At 35.4% G+C, this 23,461-nt stretch overlaps 1 protein-coding gene across 5 annotated transcripts in view; it reads right to left on the bottom strand.

Annotated features, from left to right (window-relative positions):
* CEP57L1 (centrosomal protein 57 like 1) overlaps positions 1–23,461 on the bottom strand; it is a 115,617-nt gene that overhangs the window by 53,119 nt on the left and 39,037 nt on the right. For 3 of the 5 annotated variants that reach the window (XM_029223918.1, XM_029223917.1, XM_029223919.1), the window contains exons 5-11: positions 12,058–12,174; positions 10,986–11,063; positions 10,406–10,492; positions 5,595–5,672; positions 5,233–5,474; positions 4,067–4,211; positions 1,499–1,915 (exon numbers count right to left, since the gene is read on the bottom strand). In XM_029223918.1, coding sequence (XP_029079751.1) covers positions 1,697–1,915; positions 4,067–4,211; positions 5,233–5,474; positions 5,595–5,672; positions 10,406–10,492; positions 10,986–11,063; positions 12,058–12,174 — 966 coding nt within the window. In that variant the 3' untranslated portion in view covers positions 1,499–1,696. Of the gene's footprint in view, positions 1–283; positions 378–766; positions 1,916–3,034; positions 3,154–4,066; positions 4,212–5,232; positions 5,475–5,594; positions 5,673–10,405; positions 10,493–10,985; positions 11,064–12,057; positions 12,175–23,461 lie in introns of those variants that run through there. The other 2 variants (XR_003793715.1, XR_003793714.1) reach the window with 2 other exon arrangements.

Raw genomic sequence — 23,461 nt, 5'->3', positions numbered from 1 at the left:
TGCTAACTAGAACAACTTTACCACTGCTTTCTCATTCTCAAGTTCTCTATTTGATTCACTTCTGGTTAATTAGTTTCACCTTCTGTTGGAGTTGTAGGTTTTGGTTTTTTTTAACATTTATATTGGAGTATAATTGCTTTACAATGGTGCGTTAGTTTCTGCTGTATAACAAAGTGAATCAGCTATATGCATACATACATCCCCATATCTCCTCCCTCTTGCGTCTCCTTCCCACCCTCCTTATCCCACCCCCCTAGGTGGACACAAAGCACCGAGCACTCACATTCTTGAGGAGAAAAGGCAAAGCTGAAAAATAGGTAAGGTGATGAAACTGAGTTTAGACGAAGCAGTCTGTGACATCTCTGGGGCTGAAGGTGCTGTAAAGGGAGAGGGAGTGAAAGTGGGTGAAGGACAAATGTACTATTTGAACCAAAGGGAGAGAAACTTTTATCTCAGCCATTAGTTGCTTTCAAGGACAATTCCAAGTATACATGTGCCGATTTTCAGTCATCTCCCCACTTCAGGTATGGAAAGGTCTTCTAACAGCACCTCTTCTCTCAATGAGACTGAATCACAGTTTTCCTCCTCCCCCAACAGAGGGTCCACAATTACCCTCTTTCTCCTACACACACTTTTTGGGATTTCCTAGGAGGATATAAGGACTGTCTTTTAAAAAATTGCTTTTCCTAGCTCCCCAAGATGTTGATCTTTTTATTCTTTCACACCTATAGCTTGAACATCCCCTCAGCTGTAGATAAAGATGTACCTCCCAATTCCTTTGGAATCACCATCTCTTAAACTGCTACCCTATCTTCTGAGTTCCTCACTTCTGTTATGCCTTTTCTGTCAGTCTTCTAGTTCTACTGCAGTTGATGACTCCAGTTCTCTAGTTGCCCCAAAGGATTCTGATGAGAAACCAAATAAGTTCAGAAGAGTTGTACTAGTTTCCATAGGCTTCTGGAAAGATAGGTCAACAAGTGTAAATTTATTATAAAGCATATATGTACAAAGAAATCTCTTATGGCACCACTAATCAAAATATCAAAAATATAGTTACAAAGGAGTAAGATCAAAAAAAACAAAGCTAGATTTGTAAAAGAGAATGGGAATAGCAGAGGAAGGCTTCCACAGCTGAGTTATTGTCATCTAAAAATTAAGTAACTATGGGTTCCTATTTGTAATTGTCACATAAAAACTTGGGCTAAAGGCCTCTTCCCAAAGCTTTTCCCTTTCCAAAAAAGAAAAACATTTCCCAGCTCTAAAACAAGATAGGGAGGAAGCACCAGGAAAGTTAAAAGATCTTTCCATACTCTGTTAATTTTATATTGGTTCTTAAGGTTCCAAGCCTACTAAATGAAAAAGTGTTATGGCACTTGTATCTCAAATTTAACTGTTTTAAATATCATCAGTCTAGTATAATTTTTTAAATTTATCTTAAGGTATCTGCAAAGTGAACAATGTTTCTAACACAAGATTAGGTACTTCAGTCAATAAGAAAAACAAGAAAGCAATCATTTATTATTTGGGGCTCTTAGGAGGTCATTAGGCACTAATTTTAAAATACTACAATTTGACACTTTATAGAGGCTAGAAACATAATTCAAAATTTCATAAAGGTATATTAAATTAAAACCACTTTAGATAGTTCAAGATCTCACTGACAAAGTTCATTTAAGGTGACAGTTTTGTTACTGTGTTACTGTTCCCACATGATATCATCTCTTCTCAATTTCATTTGAAGATTATGGACTCGTATTGGACGAAAGTTGCTGTTATTTTGAGGAGAGTTAGTTAGCAAACATTTTCTGGGGCTATTTTTTATGTTCTTTGATCCTTTACAGTTGCTATCTTCTTTCTGAATAGCTGAAGCTTCACTTATCTTCAAATTCTGAACTTTTTGCTGCAGTTTGCGGACCTGGAGAGAAAAAAATCTAACATTTTAGTGAAAAATATACTTAAAATATACCTTACAGTAGATGGATTGGATTGATGGTTTAAAGATTACGTGAAATTAAAAAGTTTGTTAAGTCTTTATTTATTGAATACCTATTACATGCCTAACACTGTGCTAGTTAGATAGAAATATAATGAATAAAACAATCTTTGCTTTCAAGGAGTTTACTGCTCTTATTAGTGAAATCAAAGCATATATGTGACAACTAGAGAATAATTCAAGCCACAATAACTTTGAGTAGGACAAAAAGTATATATCTGAGAAGGCTAAAAGTAGGACAAGATCAATGTGGGCTGGAGAAGCTGAGAGGAAGGAATGTTTATGTAAGATATGAAATGGGAAAAATCTGGAGAACAGGGAGGTGAGAGAAGGACCTTTCAGGTGACATTAACAACAAAGCGAAGATTTGGTGCTAGGAATGGACATCAAGTTTATAGAGTCTATATATATATATTTCTTTTTAATTTAAAGTATTCATGAATTTAAAGTACTACTGAATGCCAGTTTAAAAAAAAAAGGCAAAGGAATAACTTTATCTCATTGAGGAGTATCTAGTAATGATTGGGTAGACAGAATTAAACAAAACAAAACTTATAAACTAGTCAAAACCTATTTCTTCAATGTCCAGTCCATTACTCAATCTTTTTAAAATTTTTAAATATTTATTTAATTAAATTAATTTATTTATTTTGGCCAGGCCACACGGCTTAGCTCCCCAATCATGGATCCAACCTGTGCCCCCTGCAGTGGAAGCGCAGAATCCTAACCACTGGACCGCCAGGGAATTCCCCCCATTACTTAATCTATTTCACTTAAGCACAGCCTAATTTGTAGAGCTGGTCTAGACATTGGCTAAGTATCTGGTGTTCTATTTGTCTAAAAATGCTTGAAATTTTATACTGCTATAGTTATTATGGAATATAAATAATATTTTCAAAATATTATTTATGTACACACTTCCTAAATTAAAAAAAAAAGACTATTCTTCTATTCCTTTCAAGTTTCTCCTGTGTGATTCTAAGAAAGTATACAAGTTATATAATCTTCACCCTAACACAATCATACAAAAAATTTACTTACTATAGACTTAAAAGCCAGTAAAGTGAAAATGTTTGCTTCAAAATTTCATTTCCTTCTTTCTTTCTTTATTGGCCATAGAAGAGTAAAGGCAGTAAAATTCTGCATTCTTTATTACTTTCCTATAAAAGTGGGGAAGGCTTAATTGTGAGGTTAATATATCACCAACTTATATGAATGCTGATTATTCCACAGGCAGATAGCTACATGATATGACCTGAGGGTTCCTGGAAAGATTTTCTCTGCTTTCTGTTCCAGTAGCATAATCGTACTAAGAATGGAGTCATTGTCTTGGGATAAAGTATAATATTCCATGATTTTTTCATTAAAATATTAAAACTGTTATGCCATTCTTAGCTGTTAAGAATTTACACACAAGGATAGAGTCCCCCTCATCACCCCTCTAGAGCTAGGTGAGCACAGGTCCCCAGGGAATGGAACACAGCATAGCTTGTTCTGGGAAACTGGAAATAGCAGTTTTAGAGTTGGGGTACTGCTTCAGAAGCCAGGTTTATATATGCATTAGACACCTGTTGACATAAGGGGCTTCATTAAGGCATTAGGGAAGAGAGGGATAAGGGGAAAGAATGCTAAAAGGATAACTGGGAGAGCTGTAAAGCAAATCTAGCCTATCTCTTAATTTTCCCAAACTTATTTTTGAATACATAACTAAACTTTCTTTTCTTTTCTTTTTTTGGCCACACCATGAGGCTTGCAGTATCTTAGTTCCCCAACCAGGGGTTGAACCTGGGCCCCAGCAATGAACGGGCCGAGCCCTAACCACTGGACCACCAGGGAATTTCCCATAACTAAGCTTCCTTGTTTCCTTTTCTTTGTATTATCTTGGAGTGTTACATAGGAGGCCATGTTATTTCAATGGACAGATGACTCTATAATAAGCCTAAGGGATTCCTATCTATCATCTTTTCTCTAAGCCATACATACAGGCCTCAAATTTGGAAGGTCAGACAGAGGTATAACACTGAATCCAGATACATTATCTTTTCATTAAAATCTTTTACTAAAGCCTCTTACATTGTCTTGATGCTTCATTAGTTTAGAAATTTGTTCTCCTTTAATTTCCATTTTCTTGACTAAATGTTCTAGTTCACATTCTATGTTTTCACAGACTGATTGGCTTTCAGTTTCTTTCATTTGATTCAGCAGGTCTTGGTACTCCCTATGAAAGAAAAGCAAATATCAAGCACTATTACAGTTTATAGTATATGTCTTTGTCACAATTAGGCAATATTCTGTTCAATCATAAATTTTAATCAGAGTTAAATATTAACCTTCAAAGACAGTCTCTTTCTGTAGGGTTATCAAATTAAATCTATGGTAATTATAAACAGGCTCTTATGATTTGAGATTAGATATATTTAGAAATATATTAGACTTAGGACCTTAAAGAATCTTAAAAAAAAGGTCTGAATCCTTGATGTTTACAGTTAAATGTAGTAAAATATTCTGATGTCCTTAGCTAGAGGCATTAAGGGACTCTTTTTCATTCCAAGTTTGGAATTCTTAATGTAGAATCTGTGGAAGAATTCCAGCTATAGAAGTATTTGCCTGAGAAATCCCTAGATTTGGTGATAGGCTACTCAAAGAAACACTGCCAATAGAACTAGTTATATCTTCTACAGAGGTCTTAGTTCAACTAGCTGGCCGCCCAAATCACATATTTTCTGGAATTTTTGTTGAATATATATTTAAACTTGAAGCTTAAAATATATATCCCATACAGAATATTGTTTACTATGGATGCTTCAAACTTGTAATGCAGACCAGCCAGAATCTAAAACAAGAAATTGCTTTCCTATTTGTCTAATGAAATCATTCATTTAACTAAAAAGATTATAAAAAACAAATGGAGAATCTTTCTTATAAAAGTATTTGTGCGTTACAATTTAAGGTCACCAGACTCCATTTGTTAGAATGACAGAAATATTTGTCTGTCAGTTCAGATCTTGGGAATACAGAAACACTTTAAATTGGAAAAAGTAGTAATTACACATAGATAATTAAAATGCAATTTAAATACAACAAATATAATGAAAAATCAATGACAACAAATCTGCAGATCAAAATAAATCCAAATGGCTAAGTAAGACTTTTAAGAATTTATAAGTGGCATTGTTTGAAAGACTGAGAAGAAAAAAAGATACCTAAATATCTTGCTACTTCTTCTGATAAATACTTACATAGTCATTTGGTCCAGCTCATCTTGCATTGCCATCAAAAGTTCAGACAAATTGTTACAAATGGAAATGGACTTTTCTGAGTCAGAAGGTACAGCTTCACATTGAGAAGTTGATTTAGAAGGCTTGTAGAGACACCTAGGTTCAGAAACTTCAGCCAGTTTCTGAAGGATATGTGGCCTGTAATGTTGCATTGTCTGCAGGTTTTGGGTACTTGTATTCCTGGAATGGCCTGCACTGGCAGACTTCGGGGGGGGGGGAAGAAATAGCTGAGAACGATTTTAAATAACTGATGGCATTTAAATAGCACTTACAACAAAGCCTGAGTTTATCTGACCAAGTATCCTCATTTTTCCCCCTCTCACCTTCTCAGCCACAATAGGCAGTGATCCAAACTTTGAATAAATTTGCTGAGGTGGTCCTCTCTTTAAACATTTAGTTTTCTAAATATTGACAAGGGAAAAAGTAAACAAAAAATATTTAAAAAGACATTTATCAAATGCAACATTATTAGCCATTAGGAAAATGCAAGTTACAATGAAACATCACTATACACCTATTAGAACAGCCAAAAAAAAAAAGTGACACCACCAAATGCTGGCAAGGATGTGGAGAAACCAGATCACTCATATGCACAAAATAATGCAGCCACTTTGGAAGACAGTTTGGAAGTTTCTTATAAAACTAAACATGTAGTTATCATATGATTTAGCAATTGCACTTTTAGACATTTATCCCAGAAAAATGAAAACTTATGTTCACACAAAAACCCGTATACAAATGTTTATAACTGCTTTATTTGTGATAGCCTAAAACTGAAAACAATCCAAATATCCTTCAATAGGTAAATGGTTAAACTGTGGCACATCCATAACATGGAATACTACACAGAAACTTTTAAAAATGTATTAATACTTGGGTGGATTGCAAGGGAATTGGCTGAGCAAAAAAAGCCTCTCAAAAGGTTACATACTGGGCTTCCGTGGTGGTGCAGTGGTTAAGAATCCACCTGCCAATGCAGGGGACATGGGTTCGAGCCCTGGTCACGGAAGATCCCATATGCCGCGGAGCAACTAAGCCCGTGCGCCACAACTACTGAGCCCACGTGCCACAATGAAGCCCGTGTGCCTAGAGCCCATGTTCCTCAACAAGAGAAGCCACAGCAACAAGCCCCCACACCACAATGAAGAGTAGCCCCCACTAGCCGCAACTAGAGAAAAGCCCACATGCAGCAACGAAGACCCAACGCAGTCAAAAATAAATAAATTTTTTTTAAAAAAGGTTACATACTGTATGATTATATTTATATAGCATTCATGAAATAAAATTATAGAGATGGTAAACAGATTAGAAAATGCTAAGGGTTAGGGAGCAGGATGATGTGTAACTATAAAGGAATGGAATGAAGAAAGCTTATAGAGGTGGAATAGTGCTGTATCTTCATTGTGGTGATGGTTACATGAATATACACATGTGATAAAACTATATAAAACTACATATACTCACACATACACATACATATACACACACAACTAAGTGAATAAAAAACTATTGAAATCTCCATAAGTTCTGTGTATTGTACCAATTTCAATTTCCTGGACTTTATACTATATTTATGAAAGATGTTACCATTGGGGAAAACTGGTTGAAGATACATGGGACCTCCCTTTATATTTTTTTGTTATCTCCTGTGAATATATAATTTTTCAAAATAAAAAGTGAAAAACAAAAATAGACACTTATGGTTAGGATATGGAACAATGGTAACTGCTGATTGGTCCAATCACTTTGGACATTATCTCGTAAAGCTAAGGTGCATAACACTTATGGCCCAGCATCTTAGAGAAACTCCTGAACACATGCACCAAGAGGTATGTACAAGAAAGTTCTTAACAGTGTTTTTTATAATAACAAAAAGTGAGAAACAAACCAAATGATCACTGAAAGGAGAAAGGAAAAAAATATTTTTAGCAATAAAAAGCAGCGAACCATAGGTATATGCATCAATTGGAAGAATCTCATAAACTTAATGCTGAGTGGAAAAAGAAAGCTGCTGAAGAACACGAACAGAATAAGTCCATTTACATAAAGTTCAAAGCATAACCCTAAAACATGTATTTCTTAGGAATACTTATTTGGCAAAGTAATTTTTTTTTTAAAGCCAGAGGATGATAAAAGCAAAATCAGAATTGTGGTTAATCCTTGGACGGAGGGAATACAATTTAGGAGAGATATATGCTGGGGCTTAACAGTGCTGGTAATGTTCTATTTCTTAAGCTGGGTGGTCAGTATACCAAGTGCTAATTTCATTATTATCCTTCGAGCAGACATTTTTTGTTATATATACTCCTTCATGAAACATTTTTAAAAAGACACTGCTGAACTACATTCTTTTTTTTTTTTTTTTTGCGGTACGTGGGCCTCTCACTGCTGTGGCCTCTCCCGTTGCGAAGCACAGGCTCCGGACACGCAGGCTCAGCGGCCATGGCTCACGGGCCCAGCCGCTCCGCGGCATGTGGGATCTTCCCAGACCGGGGCACGAACCCGTGTCCCCTGCATCGGCAGGCGGACTCTCAACCGCTGCGCCACCAGGAAAGCCCTGCTGAACTACATTCTTAAAAGTAAATGATTTCACTATTTTTGTAGGAAGGATTGAACTAGGGTGACCAATTGTTTCAATTTGCCCATGATACAGGATTTTCAGTACTAAAACCAGGAAAGTCACAGGGAAACTGGGGTGAATTGGTCACTCTAGTTAACACTTCACCAAGAGAATAATCAATAAACTGAGCATATTCCATAATGAAAACAAAATATTCCCAACTCTAAATGAAAATTTAGATATCTTAACTATTATAAACATTCAATTTTTTTTTTCTGAAAATTAAAAAAATAAAATGGCTTAGAGGTAGAGAAATCACAAGTTTGTGAGTCAGTTCTTATTCACTCAGAGTTGCTTGGTGACCCTGGACAATCATTCAACCTCTGTACTTCAGGAATGGTAATTTCAAGTAATGGAAAACAATGGTCTGGTCTAAGGCTATTTCAAGCAGTTATAATTAAGAGTAAAAGAAATTTAATTCTTTTAGTTACTATATTGGATGAGATCTCTGATTGATTACAGTCTAACCTTTTAAGAGAATAATGAAAACATCACAGGAAAGGCTTCCATCATCTTGCTTACCACATTCAAACAGCCTGATTCTTTACTTCCAAGCTCACCTTATACTGTTGTCGCTTACCATCTAGAAGTATAGCTCTAATCATTTGCCTACAAGCCTTCAGTGGTTCCCAATGACTTATAGGAATAAAAGTTCAAATTCTTAACATGGCATTGAAGATCAGTCATAATCTCACCTCAAGCTATAGTTTCAATTTCAGTCTCATATGACACCATCTCACACCCAGTACTGGACAATTACTTATCGTTTCGTGGAAAAACCAACTATACTCTCAGACTGTAAAACACTTCTCTTCATCTCTATCAATACTTACTAATTTTCCAAGGCTGCCTTTAATGCTGCTTCTTGCATGACCCCTTCACATATTCTTTATCTATACAGCACCACAGTACTTTGTTTATACCTCCATTAAGTTTTTATTATACTCTGTCTTATATTTGTATATTTATCTGCCTCTCTGTAAATTCCTGTGTTATTTATCTTTTTACTACCTAAAGGTACTAGTCTATGTAAATCAAGATGTATGAATTGAATGAACTACATTCAGGATATGGAGTGTCAGTGAGACAAGCAGGACTCTCATAGAGGTCTCAAAATCAGATCCTACCTTCAGCAAGCAACTAAGTGTCCCTGCCATCTTTAAAGGGAGGCATTATTACAGGCAGATCCTATGAACTTGGGACTTGAACTAACTACTTTTTAAAAGTGATTTTGCTGTTAATTACTTTTTCTTTTCTTCCAGCAGCTACCTTTTCTTTCCTTCATTTCTTTTACCTTGTTTCTCCCTGTACCTTATTAAAATTTTTTTTCCACTAACTCATCAAAGGATGCCATAAAACACAAATACAAAATTAAGTCAATAATTTTTCCACTTGCAAATTACTTATAGTGATTTTCTATTTGGCTTTGCAGCTTCTAATCTTCCTGTAGAGACAAGAAAGAAAACATACTTGAGGAAGGAAATAAGCTAAAAAATCAACATAAATTGCATTGGGAAAATGTTTTTCATTACCGTATTTTGCAAATTCTTTGAAAGAAAAAATCTGTGAAAAATGCAGCCAAACTATTAAATAGTAACTCTTATTTATGGAATAAATGACTAGCTAAAGTTAAGTATAACGTTTCCTCCATTATCGTATCCATAGGGTGAGCCTATGGCAGTGGCCAGAACTTGCAAATAGCATGCTTGGTTCCCACAGCAAAGAACACACACAAACACTACATGCATATTGAGTAAACAGTAATGATGGTCATCAAAACTACAATTTCAGAATCATGAGATTAAAAGGGATTAACATTTTCTTTCTTACCATTATAAATAAGAAAGTTTAATATAATAAACCCCAAACATCAACTCATCTAAACAAAATATTATTGGTAAATCTATAAAGTACTTCCCCAATCTTTATTTTTAGGCAAATCCAAAGGCTATGAGCACAGAAAAAAATAAATAATTTACCTAGAGAAATGACTATAATTTATAATACAATATAATTTAATACTGTATCTTTGTCTTTTTATTGTGCATATATTATATAAAACTGCTTCCAGGATCTATTGTGCTTGTCAGTATCTATTGTGTTGTTTACTGCCTCTTTCGTAAAGTATCCAAAGTACATTTCTCTAACAGTTTAGTACTAGGAAAATGTTTGTCTTTCTAGAAAAACTGGAAGGCTTATTGTTATTTCACAAAGATAGATGTACTGCCTATTATATGCTCCTTTTTGCTTTGGCTGTTAAGAAAACTCAGAGCTAGGTTTTGCACTCAACTGCTGTTACTTTCTTTAACCTAGGTTTTATGGAATTTTCTGTCCTCACACCCCAAACCATCATTACTTGACTCATGTTTTTATGCCCATTTCAAAGCATTGTCTTGTATTATAAATCTTTTCAAATTTTTTTGGAAATGGATAGGTATAAATATTAAAAGGGTGAAGAAATAAGTATTAGCAAGAAATAAGTATTAGCAAGATAAGAATAAAGTGTTTGTATACCTTTGAAGATTTCTTCTTTTCCTTGGAGCGCTTTGGATTTGATATGGAAGACATCAAAATTCTACTGATTTCAAGTCCAGTTTGAAGCTACAATATTGAAAAAAAATGTATTAAATTGATTTTTAACAAGTTCCTTCTTCTTCAAAAACATTATAATGAGGATCAGATCTCAATTTATAAAGACAAAATGTTTTTTGAGGAAGAAAAGAAAACCTCAAACACTATTTTTTGTGTGAAAAAGTTACCAGGTCTACTGGTAATTACAATCATTTTCTGTTTTTAAGAGAATGAATTATTTTATTTATCTCAAACTGAAAACAATCTATAGCAGGAATTGTTTCAACTGAGAATATATATATGTTTGTCAGAATTTCAAAAGACCAAAAGATCTCTTGGCAATACATCCAAGTATATAAATATACTGGCTGACTTATTGAGAACTTCAGTATTATAGCAAAATAAGACAAAAAATAACAAGCTAGGAAGCAGAAATTAGAGTCTAGAATACAGGCTTCAGTTAATAAAGTACAATAAAACGTACATGATTTTAATGTGATAGATGATATAGTGCTCTATTTACCTGAGAAGCTTTGTCTTGAAAGAGCTTACGCTGATGTTCTTCTTCCTTTAGTTTTTCCTCTAAATGTTTAATCTTGCCCTGCAAAAGAATAAAAAATCTAGGATTATTATACAAAAACTAAAGCCAAATATCTTATATTCCTTTTCCAAATAGGGTCCTTAGGGTATTGATTCCTGATAGTTTGGTAAATTAAAGCAGAAAGTAAGAAAAAGGAATGGCAAAAGATGCTAAATTTTTCTTGGCTTTCTTCCTATGCTTCTTTACCTGCTATTATATACAAGAAGAACAAAGGAAAAGCAAAGAATGTATATGCATAGGCTTTTTTAACTTTCATCAACAAAATCATAATAATGAAAATTTGGGAGGTTTTAAAGGTCTAGAACGTCAAACAATTATAGTCTTGGGTCTCAATGTTTCATTCAAAATATAGACAAATTACAACAAACGTCTATTTATGCTGTACTTAGGGAAACAACAGTAATATACATGAAATGATATGATTTGACTCATACCATGTATATACTGTATAACCTTATACACGTAAGTATTTCATCTTATCTCCATGGTGTAGTTTAGAATAGGAAGACAGTACTATTTCAAAGGGTGAGCTTCCTGAGTGTTGGAAAACTCAAGGAAGGCTTCACAGAGGAAGCAGGACTGGGAGAAAGTCCTATGAAATGGATAGGATTTGGGTGGAAAAGGAGAGGGTATTTCAGAACAGGATCTAGAATAGGCTTAACTTAATTGTAAGTGGTGAAAGGCAATCTTTTCAATATCCTTTAGGTAAATTACTTAACAAATGAAAATGTTCTGCCATTGCAGAAGAAACCAAAACTACAGCAGAAGAAACCAAAACTACAATTTCACATCAAAAGGCAAGCTCATTCATGCTGTGATAGAATATATTAACTTTTCATCTCTATAGGCAGGAATTCATATCTGGATTACTAAAAGTTGTTAATGAAGTTTTACGAATCTAATTTTACTGCATATTCACATACAGTGTAATTATGCTTAACACTAAAGATTTATTCCTGGCATCACCACTTCAAAGAAACAAGTAGAAGCTTACCTCAGCAGTTTTCTGAGTTGTTGTAAGTTTAAAACATTCTTTTTCTAAGACATCAAGCTTTTCAAGTTTTGCTTGCAGCTTCATGTGATCCTGTTCTTTTTCCCTTTGAAGCTGGGCCTGGAAAGGAAAAAAACAAAACCTAAGTTTGGCAAGTGATGCCAATGGCTCAAGAGTAATACAATTTCTAAGAATTCAAAGTATAATATAAATCTGTCATAAGAAACACGCACATACATGTACATACTTTAGGTGCTTATGAGCAAAAAACAAGAAAATAAAATACTTTTAAAAACCAAATATAATGTGTAAAAAAAGATATTAGATCAATGGAACAAAATCTTCTATGTATCTTTATATAGTATTTCTTACTATGGAAAACATCATCAGTGAAACGTGTATTAAATAAATAAAGGTGTTATTCACAAGGTGACCAAACCAGTCACTGATTTACCCCCTCTCTAACTATAACATAGCAAAGTAACTATCAGAGGAATAAAACATACAGAGAACTATCTTTTATTAACTTAAAACTGCTCTAAAAAAATAGTCTATTAAAAAACAAAAACCTGAAACAACCAATAAACAGAGTCTTGGTGACCTGTGGTCTAACATTCAATTGGACTTATAGAATGAGAGGAGAGAGAAGTCAGACAAGGATAATTATTTGAAGGATAATGGCTAAAAATGTTCCAATTTTGATGAAAAATATTAACTAACATATTCAAGAATCTAAAACAAACAAACAAAAAATAACCCAAGCAGAATAAATACAAAGAAAACCCCATTTGGGCACATTATCAAATGGTGGAAAACCAGTGATAAAAGGAAAAAAAAGCAGCCTGAGAAATAACACATTATGCACAGAGGAATGAAGATAACAATTCTCATTAGAAACTATGAAATCCAGAGGACAATTGAGAGAACAGCTTTAATGTGCTAAAAGAAAAAAAGCATCAACTAGCATTCTATATCCAGTGAAACTATCCTTCACCAATGATGGTGAAATAAAGCCTTTTCCAGACAAAATCATGCTAAGAGAATTCCCAGCATACTTTTAAAAGAAGTACTTCAGACTAAAGGAAATGACACTAGATGAAAAATTGATTCTACATAAAGAAATAAAAAGCACTGGGAATGGTAAAAATGTGGATAAATATCTCCTTGTTTCTTAATTTTATTTAAAGGAAAACTGATCATTTAAAGCAGAAACAAAAACAATGTATTGTGAGTTATATAACATATGTAGAAATAAAATATATGAAAACTGTAGCACAAAGAGAGATAAGTGGAAGCATACTGTGGTAAGGATCTAATATTACATGTGAATGTTTTAATACTAATTCATGGCAGACTGTGGTACATTAAGAACACATATTTTAACCTGTAGAGCAGGTGCTAAAAAGGAGAAAGAGAAGGGAAAAAGTACAAGAAGAGAAGTCAATAGAATATAAGAAGAAACCACTAGAGAACTTAAAAAATATTTGTAGCTGAAAGATAATGAAAATATAAAATATCAAAATCTGTGGGATGCAAGTAAAGCAATGTTTACAGGGAACTTGATAGTTTTAATCACAAGATATAACATTTAAAAAGAAATAATAAAAGTTTTAAAATCAATAATCTAAGTTTCTAACATACAAAGGTAGGGAAAAAATAGCAAATTAAACCCTACATAAATAGAAGGAAGGAAATAATAAAAATGAAGTGGAAATCAATGAAATAGAACATAAAACTTTAAAAAAAATTTTCTTTTGAAAAAATCAATAAAGTTGATAAAGTGATAGAGTGATAATTTTAAAAAGAGCAAAAATACAACTTAGTAATATCACGAATGAAAGAGGGACTTCTCTAAAGACACAAGAAGAAACAAAAATCTGAGTAGCCCAATCTCTGTTACAAATAAATTGAATTCATTATTCAAAAACACTTTACATTTAAAGAAAACTCCAGTCCCAGATAGCATCTATCAAATTTGAATTCTATCAAACATTTATGGAGGAAATAATACTACTCTTATACAAGGTCTTCCAGAAAATAGAAGAAGGAATCTTCCCAACTAATTTTATGAGGCCAACAAAACCATAACACCAAAACCAGACATTATAAGAAAATTACAAACCAAGATTCCTCATGGACAAAGGCACAAAAATAGCTAAGCAAAATATTAGCAAACTGAATCAAGCAATGTAAAAAAAGAATACTATTTTAAGATTGATTGGGGTCTATACCAGGAATGCAATGTTGGTTAACATTTGAAAATCAAACAGTGTAACTTACCATGTTAACAGAAGGAGTGAGAAAAATCATATGACCCTTTCACTAGATGTAGAAAAAGCAATTCACAAAATCTGATACCCATTCACAATAAAAGCTTTTAGCAAACTAAGAATAGAAAGTAATTTCCACACCTTGATAAGGAACAACTATGAAAAACCTAGAGGTAATATCCTAGTGAAAGACTGGCATCTTTCTCCCAAAGATCAGAAACAAAACAAAGATGTCAGTTCTTACTACTCCTAACCCAAAGATCAGAAACAAAACAAAGATGTCAGTTCTTACTACTCCTAATTAACACTATACTAGCTGTAATAGCCAGAGCAATAAAGTATGAAAAAGAAATAAAAGCCAAAAAATTTGGAAAAGGAGAAATAAAGCTGTCTTTATTCACAGATGACATGATTGTGTATAAAGAAAATCCTTTGAAAATATGAAAACTACTAGAATAAATTTAGCAAGCTGCAGGATACAAAGTCACATAAAAATCAATTACATTTTTATATGCTAGTAATAGAAAAATGAAAAAACAGTCCAATATTGCTCATAATAACATTAAGAATACAAAGTTCTTAGAGATAAATTTAACAAAAGATGTGCAAGATCTCTCATAGAAACTACAAACCATTATGAAGAGAAAGTAAAGAAGACTGAAGTAACAGAGAAATATACTATGTTCATGGATCAGAAGATTCAATATTTTCGAGTTATCAATTTTCCCCAAATGATCTATAGATTTAACAATATCCCGATCAAAATCTCAGCAGACTTATTTTTTAGAAAATGTTACACTGGTTATAAAATTTATATAGAAGTGCAAAGGATCTATAATAACAACAAAAAGAACAAAGCTGGAAGATTCACACTACTTGATTTCAAGACTTATTGTAAAGCTACATGGTTATTAGTGTAAGAATAGATGAAAAGATAATACAGAGTCTCAGAAACAGACTTTATCTATCTTTGCCAATTGATTGTTGACAAAGGTGCCCAATGAATTCAACAGGAGAAAAGAAATCTTTTAACAAGTGGTGCTGGAACAACTGGGCATCCACATGGAAAAAATTTAACCTTGACTATTTCCTCTCACCATACAAAAATTAATTCCAGATGGATCACAGGAAAAAAATGAAAACAAAAAGCTTTTAGAAGAAAATATTTTGGAAAACAGTTTCACAGTTTCTTATAAACATACACCTACCCTGTGGTTCAGCAATTCTACTACTATTTATCCAAGAGAAATTAAAACATATGGTCACAAAATAATTTGTACAAGAATGTCCATAGCAGCTTTATTCATAATATCTCCAAACTGTCCATAGCAGCTTTATTCATAATATCTCCAAACTTTATTCATAATATCTCCAAGCAAGCCAAATGTCCATCAACAGAAAAATGGATAACCAACTTGTGGCATATCTATATAATGAAATTCTATACAGCAATAAAAGGAATGAACTACTGATACATACAACAACATGGATTAATCTAAAAAACTTTATGTTAAACCAAAGAACCAGACACAAAAAAGTACATTTTCTATGATCCAATTTATATGAAGTTCTAGGACAGGCAAACTTAATCTGAAGTAAAATAAATCAGAATAGTAGTTGTGTTGTTGGGAGGTGGGTACAGAACAGGGAATAACTTGGCAGAGATATAAGAAAATTTCTGGGGTGATAAAAATGTTCTGTTGGACTTCCCTGGTGGCACAGTGGTTGGGAATCTGCCTGCCAATGCAGGGGACACAGGTTCAAGCCCTGGTCCAGGAAGATCCCATATGCCATGGAGCAACTGGGCCCATGCGCCACAACTACTGAGCCTGCACTCTACAGCCTGTGTGCCACAACTAAGCCCACATGCCACAACTATTGAAGCCTGCGTGCCTGGAGCCCATGCTCCGTTAACAGGAGAGGCCACCACAATGAGAAGCCTGCACACTGCAATGAAAAGTGGCCCCCACTCGCCGCAACTAGCAAATGCCCTCACACAGCAATGAAGACCCAATGCAGCCAAAGATAAATAAATAAATGAATTTATTAAAAAAATGTTCTGTTATTTGGTAGGACTATGGATTACATGAGCATATTCATTTATCAATAATCACTGAACTATACATTTAAGACCTGTGTATTTCACTAGATGTAAATTATACTTCAATAAAAACATTTAAAAAATGGTTAAAAGTCGCTGATCTACAATATTTAGCTAGCATAGGAATTTCTACGTTATTTTATAAGGTAAAATGTGAATAGGTGAATAGATAGATATCTTGTGCTTTTAATTGGCATTTCCCTGGTCACTAATGAGATTGATCAAGTTTTCTATAAATGTATGACCATTTGTGATTCCTTTTATCCTGCAAAATGCCTCTTCATAACTTTGCCCACTTTTCTACTGCTTTGTTACTTTTTGTATCTTGCCTAAAAAATCTCCCTTAACTCCAAGGTCATAAGGATATTGTTCCGTATTTGCTCTTAAAAATTCCAGCGTTTACATTTAAGTCTTTAATCCATCAGGAATTGATTTTTCTGTATGGTAGGGATCAATTTCTTTCTGTTTTTTTTTCTCACACAGATAACCAATCTTCCCAAAACTGTTTACTGAAGTCTGACTTTTCTCCAATGTTCTGCAGTGGCATCCTTGTTTTATATTGAGTTTCCACATAAGTGTGTCTGACTATATCCGATTCCTTTATTCGGGTGTCTATCCATACAAATACCATGTTAATTTTTATTTTAATTTTTATTTATTTTTTTGCGGTATGTGGGCCTCTCACTGTTGTGGCCTCTCCCGTTGTGGAGCACAGGCTCTGGAGGCGCAGGCTCAACGGCCATGGCTCATGGGCCCAGCCGCTCCGCGGCATGTGGGATCTTCCCGGACCGGGGCACGAACCTGTGTCCCCTGCATCGGCAGGTGGACTCTCAACCACTGCGCCACCAGGGAAGCCCTATCATGTTAATTTTGATAGCATCAATACAGTAAGACCTCACCTTATTCTTCTTCAGAATAGCTTGGCTACTCTTGGACCTTTCCTTTTTATATAAATTTTAGAATCACTTTTCCAGTTCCTTGAAAAACCTATTAAATTCTTGCCCATTAAAATCCAGTATTGACTGGTACTTTACCCATTTCCAACATAAAGCAAAGATCTTAGAACACTTAAACTATATTTACCAGTTCCTAATTTATGAGCTTCTGTTCTCATTAATTTTAATCCTTTATATATATTTAAATACATAAATAAAACATTATTATTGCTGTTTTATACAATATTCATTTAGATTTACCCATATATTTACCATCTTCGTTGTTCTTCATTCCTTCCTGCATCTCTGACCTTCCATCTAAGACACCTTTCCTTCTGTCTGAATAATGTCCTTCGGTGTTTCCTTAGAATGTATCTCCTAGTAACAAACTATCTCAGATTTTGTCAGTCTTAAAATGTCTTCACTTTACCTTTATTTCTGAAGGATATTCCCCCCAGGCATTGGGCTCTAGATTGGTAGTTATTTTCTTTTACTGCCTTAATTATATCCATTTTCTTCCAGATTCAGTATTTTCAGTTGAGAAGCCCACTGTTACTTTAATTGCTGTCCTTTTGAACATACCCTTCCCCCGCCCCCCAGCAGCTTTTAGGATTTTATTCTTGTCTTATTATTTCTTTTATTTCTTTTTATTTTTCCTACTTTGGTTTTATCTTCTTGAATCTGTGGTCTGATTTTTTTTTAAATCAATTTTTTAAAATTCCCAGCCATTATCTCTTCAAATATTGTTTCTGTCCTATTCTTTCTCTTTTCCTTTTGGAACTCAAATCACAGATATATTTGACCTCACTCTTAACTTCTGCCTCTTACTCTCTTTTCTAAATTTACTATTGTTTTGTCTCTTCATTGATCTGGACAGTTTCAGCATCTAGTTCACTATTTATCTCTTCTAATCTGCTATTAGATCCACCATTAAGTTCTAAATTTCACTTACTGTATTTCTTAGTTCTACAATTTTTATTTGGTTCTTTCTCAAATCTGCTCTGCCATTTTATGGTTTCTAATGCTCTACTGAAAATTTTGTTCCTATCTTCTGTCTCCATGATTTTAGCAAGCATAATTATTTTAAAGTCTCTCTCTTCCAGAGCCAGTACCTAGCTGGAGATAACTTATGAGAGTGTTTATATAGTCTGTTACGTATGCTATCTCTTTTCACAGTGCTTTATCTCCTTCTCCCTGTTTATCTTTGACTGAAAGTTTCTCACTATGTAGAAGAGATGTATATAGAAATAATTTGAGGTCCTTGGGAACATTAGCCATCCAGGATCACTTTAATCCAATTTCGCGGACTAAGATTTTCTGGATTACTCTGATAACCTAGAGCAGAGCTGTAATCTGGGTTGTTTTTCTTCTTGTTCACCATTACAAAGCATTCAGGGCACAGAAGATATACCACAGTTCCTACTCTTGGCAGGCCGTGGACTCTAATTTCCTTAGCCCCATAAACATGGCTTTCAAAAGTATTATTTAGCCTCTCAACAGACTCTTCTGGAATCAGAAATGCCCTAAGAAGGAAGGAACCTGAAACTAACCTCTCTAGAGCTCAACTTCTTTGGATTTAAGTCTGCACACAGATTTTTGAATTGGTGATTTTACATCACCTTGTTAACTCTACAATGCCTTTGTGTACTTTCTTTTCTTCCTTTCTTCCTCCCTCCCTCCCTTTCTTTTTAATTTTCTGTCCAGTTTTTTGTGTTTTCCTCTACAAAGAGGTTGGTCCAAATGACCTAGTATGTATCACCGTAACTGGAAATTTCCTATATACAGCTTTATATCCTATTTAAGATTTTTAATATGACAATCTACCCATGACATTAAATATTCTTTAAAAACATATTATAGGAGGCTCGGGCTTCGGTCGGAGCGCAGGGAGAGGACTGGGGTTGGCGGCGTGAACACAGCCTTCAGGGGGTTAGTGCACCACGGCTAGCCAGGAGGGAGTCCGGGGAAAAGTCTGGACCTGCCGAAGAGGCAAGAGACTTTTTCTTCCCTCTTTGTTTCCTGGTGCGAGAGGAGATGGGATTAAGAGCGCTGCTTAAAGGAGCTCCAGAGACGGGCGCGAGCCGAGGATAAAAGCGCGGACCCCAGAGACGGGCATGAGATGCTAAGGCTGCTGCTGCCGCCACCAAGAAGCCTGTGTGGGAGCACAGGTCACTATCCACACCCCCCTTCCGGGGAGCCTGTGCAGCCCGCCACTGCTAGGGTCCCGGGATCCAGGGGCAACTCCCCCGGGAGAACGCACGACGTGCCTCAGGCGGGTGCAAAGTCCCGCCGGCCTCTGCCGCGCAGGCTCATCCCGCACTCTGTGCCTCTCCCTCCCCCCACCCCGCCCCGGCCTGAGTGATCCAGAGCCCCCGAAGCAGCTGCTCCTTTAACCCCGTCCTGTCTGAGCGAACAACAGATGCCTTCCGGGGACCTACACGCAGAGGCGGGGCCAAATCCAAAGCTGAGCCCCTGGGAGCTGTGAGAACAAAGAAGAGAAAGGGAAATCTCTCCCAGCAGCCTCAGAAGCAGCGGATTAAAGCTCCACAATCAACTTGATGTACCCTGCATCTGTGGAACACATGAATAGACAACGAATATCCCAAATTGAGGAGGTGAACTTTGAGAGCAAGGTTTATGATTTTTTCCCCTTTTCCACTTTTTGTGAGTGTGTATGTGTATGCATCTGTGTGAGATTTGTCTGTATAGCTTTGCTTCCATTTGTCCTAGGGTTCTATCCATCCGTTTTGCTTTTTTTAAAAACTTTTTTCTTAATAATTAATTTTTATTTTAATAACTTTATTATATTTTACTTTATTTTATTTTAGTTTATCTTCTTTCTTTCCTTTTTTCCTTCCTTCCCTCCTTTCTTCCTTCCTCCCTCCCTCCTTTCTTTCTTTCCCTTTCTTTCTTTCTTTTTCTTTCTTTCTTCCTTCCTTCCTTCCTTCCTTCCTTCCTTCCTTTCTTTCTTCTTCTAATTCTTTCTTTCTACTTTTTATCCCTATTATTCTGAGCCGTGTGGATGAAAGGCTCTTGGCGCTGCAGCCAGGAGTCAGTGCTGTGCCTCTGAGGTGGGAGAGCCAACTTCAGGACACTGGTCCACAAAAGACCTCCCAGCACCACACAATATCAAATGGCGAAAATCTCCCAGAGATCTCCATCTCAACACCAGCACCCAGCTTTACTCAACGACCAGCAAGCTACAGTGCTGGACACCCTATGCCAAACAACTAGCAACACAGGAATACAACCCCACCTATTAGCAGAGAGGCTGCCTAAAATCATAATAAGTCCACAGACACCCCAAAACACACCACGAGACGTGGACCTGCCCACCAGAAAGACAAGATCCAGCCTCATCCACCAGAACACAGGCACTAGTCCCCTCCACCAGGAAGCCTACACAACCCACTGAACCAACCGTACCCACTGGGGACAGACACCAAAAACAACGGGAACTATGAACCTGCAGACTGCAAAAAGGAGACCCCAAACACAGTAAGATTAGCAAAACGAGAAGACAGAAAAACACAGAGCAGATGAAGGAGCAAGATAAAAACCCACCAGACCTAACAAAGAGGAAAGAGGCAGTCTACCTGAAAAAGAATTCAGAATAATGATAGTAAAGATGACCCAAAATCTTGGAAATAGAATGGACAAAATGCAAGAAACATTTAACAAGGACCTAGAAGAACTGAAGATGAAACAAGAACGATGAACAACACAATAAATGAAATTAAAAATACTCTAGATGGGATCAATAGCAGAATAACTGAGGCAGAAGAACGGATAAATGACCTGGAAGATAAAATAGTGGAAATAACTACTGCAGAGCAGAATAAAGAAAAAAGAACGAAAAGAACTGAGGACAGTCTCAGAGACCTCTGGGACAACATTAAACGCACCAACATTCGAATTACAGGGGTCCAGAAGAAGAAGAGAAAAAGAAAGGGACTGAGAAAATATTTGAAGGGATTATAGTTGAAAACTTCCCTAATATGGGAAAGGAAATAGTTAATCAAGTCCAGGAAGCACAGAGAGTCCCATACAGGATAAATTCAAGGAGAAATATGCCAAGACACATATTAATCAAACTGTAAAAGTTAAATACAAAGAAAACATATTAAAAGCAGCAAGGGAAAAACAGCAAATAACACACAAGGGAATCCCCATAAGGTTAACAGCTGATCTTTCAGCAGAAACTCTGCAAGCCAGAAGGGAGTGGCAGGATATATTTAAAGTGATGAAGGAGAAAAACCTGCAACCAAGATTACTCTACCCAGCAAGGATCTCATTCAGATTTGATGGAGAAATTAAAACCTTTACAGACAAACAAAAGCTGAGAGAGTTCAGCACCACCAAACTAGCTTTACAACAAATGCTCAAGGAACTTCTCTAGGCAAGAAACACAAGAGAAGGAAAAGACCTACTATAACGAACCCAAAGCAATTAAGAAAATGGGAATAGGAACATACATATCGATAATTACCTTAAATGTAAATGGACTAAATGCTCCCACCAAAAGACACAGATTGGCTGAATAGATACAAAAACAAGACCCATATATATGCTGTCTACAGGAGACCCACTTCAGACCTAGAGACACATACAGACTGAAAGTAAGGGGATGGAAAACCATATTCCATGCAAATGGAAACCAAAAGAAAGCTGGAGTAGCAATTCTCATATCAGACAAAATAGACTTTAAAATAAAGACTATCAGAAGAGACAAAGAAGGACACTACATAATGATCAAGGGATCGATCCAAGAATATATAACAATTGTAAATATTTATGCACCCAACACAGGAGCACCTCAATACATAAGGCAAATACTAACAGCCATAAAAGGGGAAATTGACAGTAACACATTCATAGTAGGGGACTTTAACACCCCACTTTCACCAATGGACAGATCATCCAAAATGAAAATAAATAAGGAAACACAAGCTTTAAATGATACATTAAACAAGATGGACTTAATTGATATTTATAGGACATTCCATCCAAAAACAACAGAATACACACTTTTCTCAAGTGCTCATGGAACATTCTCCAGGATAGATCATATCTTGGGTCACAAATCAAGCCTTGGTAAATTTAAGAAAATTGAAATTGTATCAGGTATCTTTTCCGACCACAACTCTATGAGACTAGATATCAATTACAGGAAAAGATCTGTAAAAAAATACAAACACATGGAGGCTAAACAATACACTACTTAATAATGAAGTGATCACTGAAGAAATTAAAGAGGAAATCAAAAAATACCTAGAAACAAATGACAATGGAGACACGATGACCCAAAACCTATGGGATGCAGCAAAAGCAGTTCTAAGAGGGAAGTTTATAGCAATACAATCCTACCTTAAGAAACAGGAAACATCTCGAATAAACAACCTAACCTTGCACCTAAAGCAATTAGAGAAAGAAGAACAAAAAAACCCCAAAGTTAGCAGAAGGAAAGAAATCATAAAAATCAGATCAGAAATAAATGAAAAAGAAATGAAGGAAACAATAGCAAAGATCAATAAAACTAAAAGCTGGTTCCTTGAGAAGGTAAACAAAATTGATAAACCATTAGCCAGACTCATGAAGAAAAAAAGGGAGAAGACTCAAATCAATAGAATTAGAAATGAAAAAGGAGAAGTAACAACGGACACTGCAGAAATACAAAAGATCATGAGAGATTACTACAAGCAACTCTATGCCAATAAAATGGACAACCTGGAAGAAACGGACAAATTCTTAGGAATGCACAACCTGCCAAGACTGAATCAGGAAGAAATAGAAAATATGAACAGACCAATCACAAGCACTGAAATTGAAACTGTGATTAAAAATCTTCCAACAAACAAAAGTCCAGGACCAGATGGCTTCACAGGCGAATTCTATCAAACATTTAGAGAAGAGCTAACACCTATCCTTCTCAAACTCTTCCAAAATATAGCAGAGGGAGGAACACTCCCAAACTCATTCTACGAGGCCACCATCACCTTGATACCAAAACCAGACAAGGATGTCACAAAGAAAGAAAACTACAGGCCAATATCACTGATGAACATAGATGCAAAAATCCTCAACAAAATACTAGCAAACAG

This window comes from Monodon monoceros, unplaced genomic scaffold (assembly GCF_005190385.1).
Source record: "Monodon monoceros isolate NGI ecotype Baffin Bay Population unplaced genomic scaffold, NGI_Narwhal_1 Super_Scaffold_15, whole genome shotgun sequence".
Taxonomy (NCBI): Eukaryota; Metazoa; Chordata; class Mammalia; order Artiodactyla; family Monodontidae; genus Monodon; species Monodon monoceros.
Note: the sequence above shows the minus strand (reverse complement) of the source record. Positions and strands in the feature narration are given on the sequence as shown.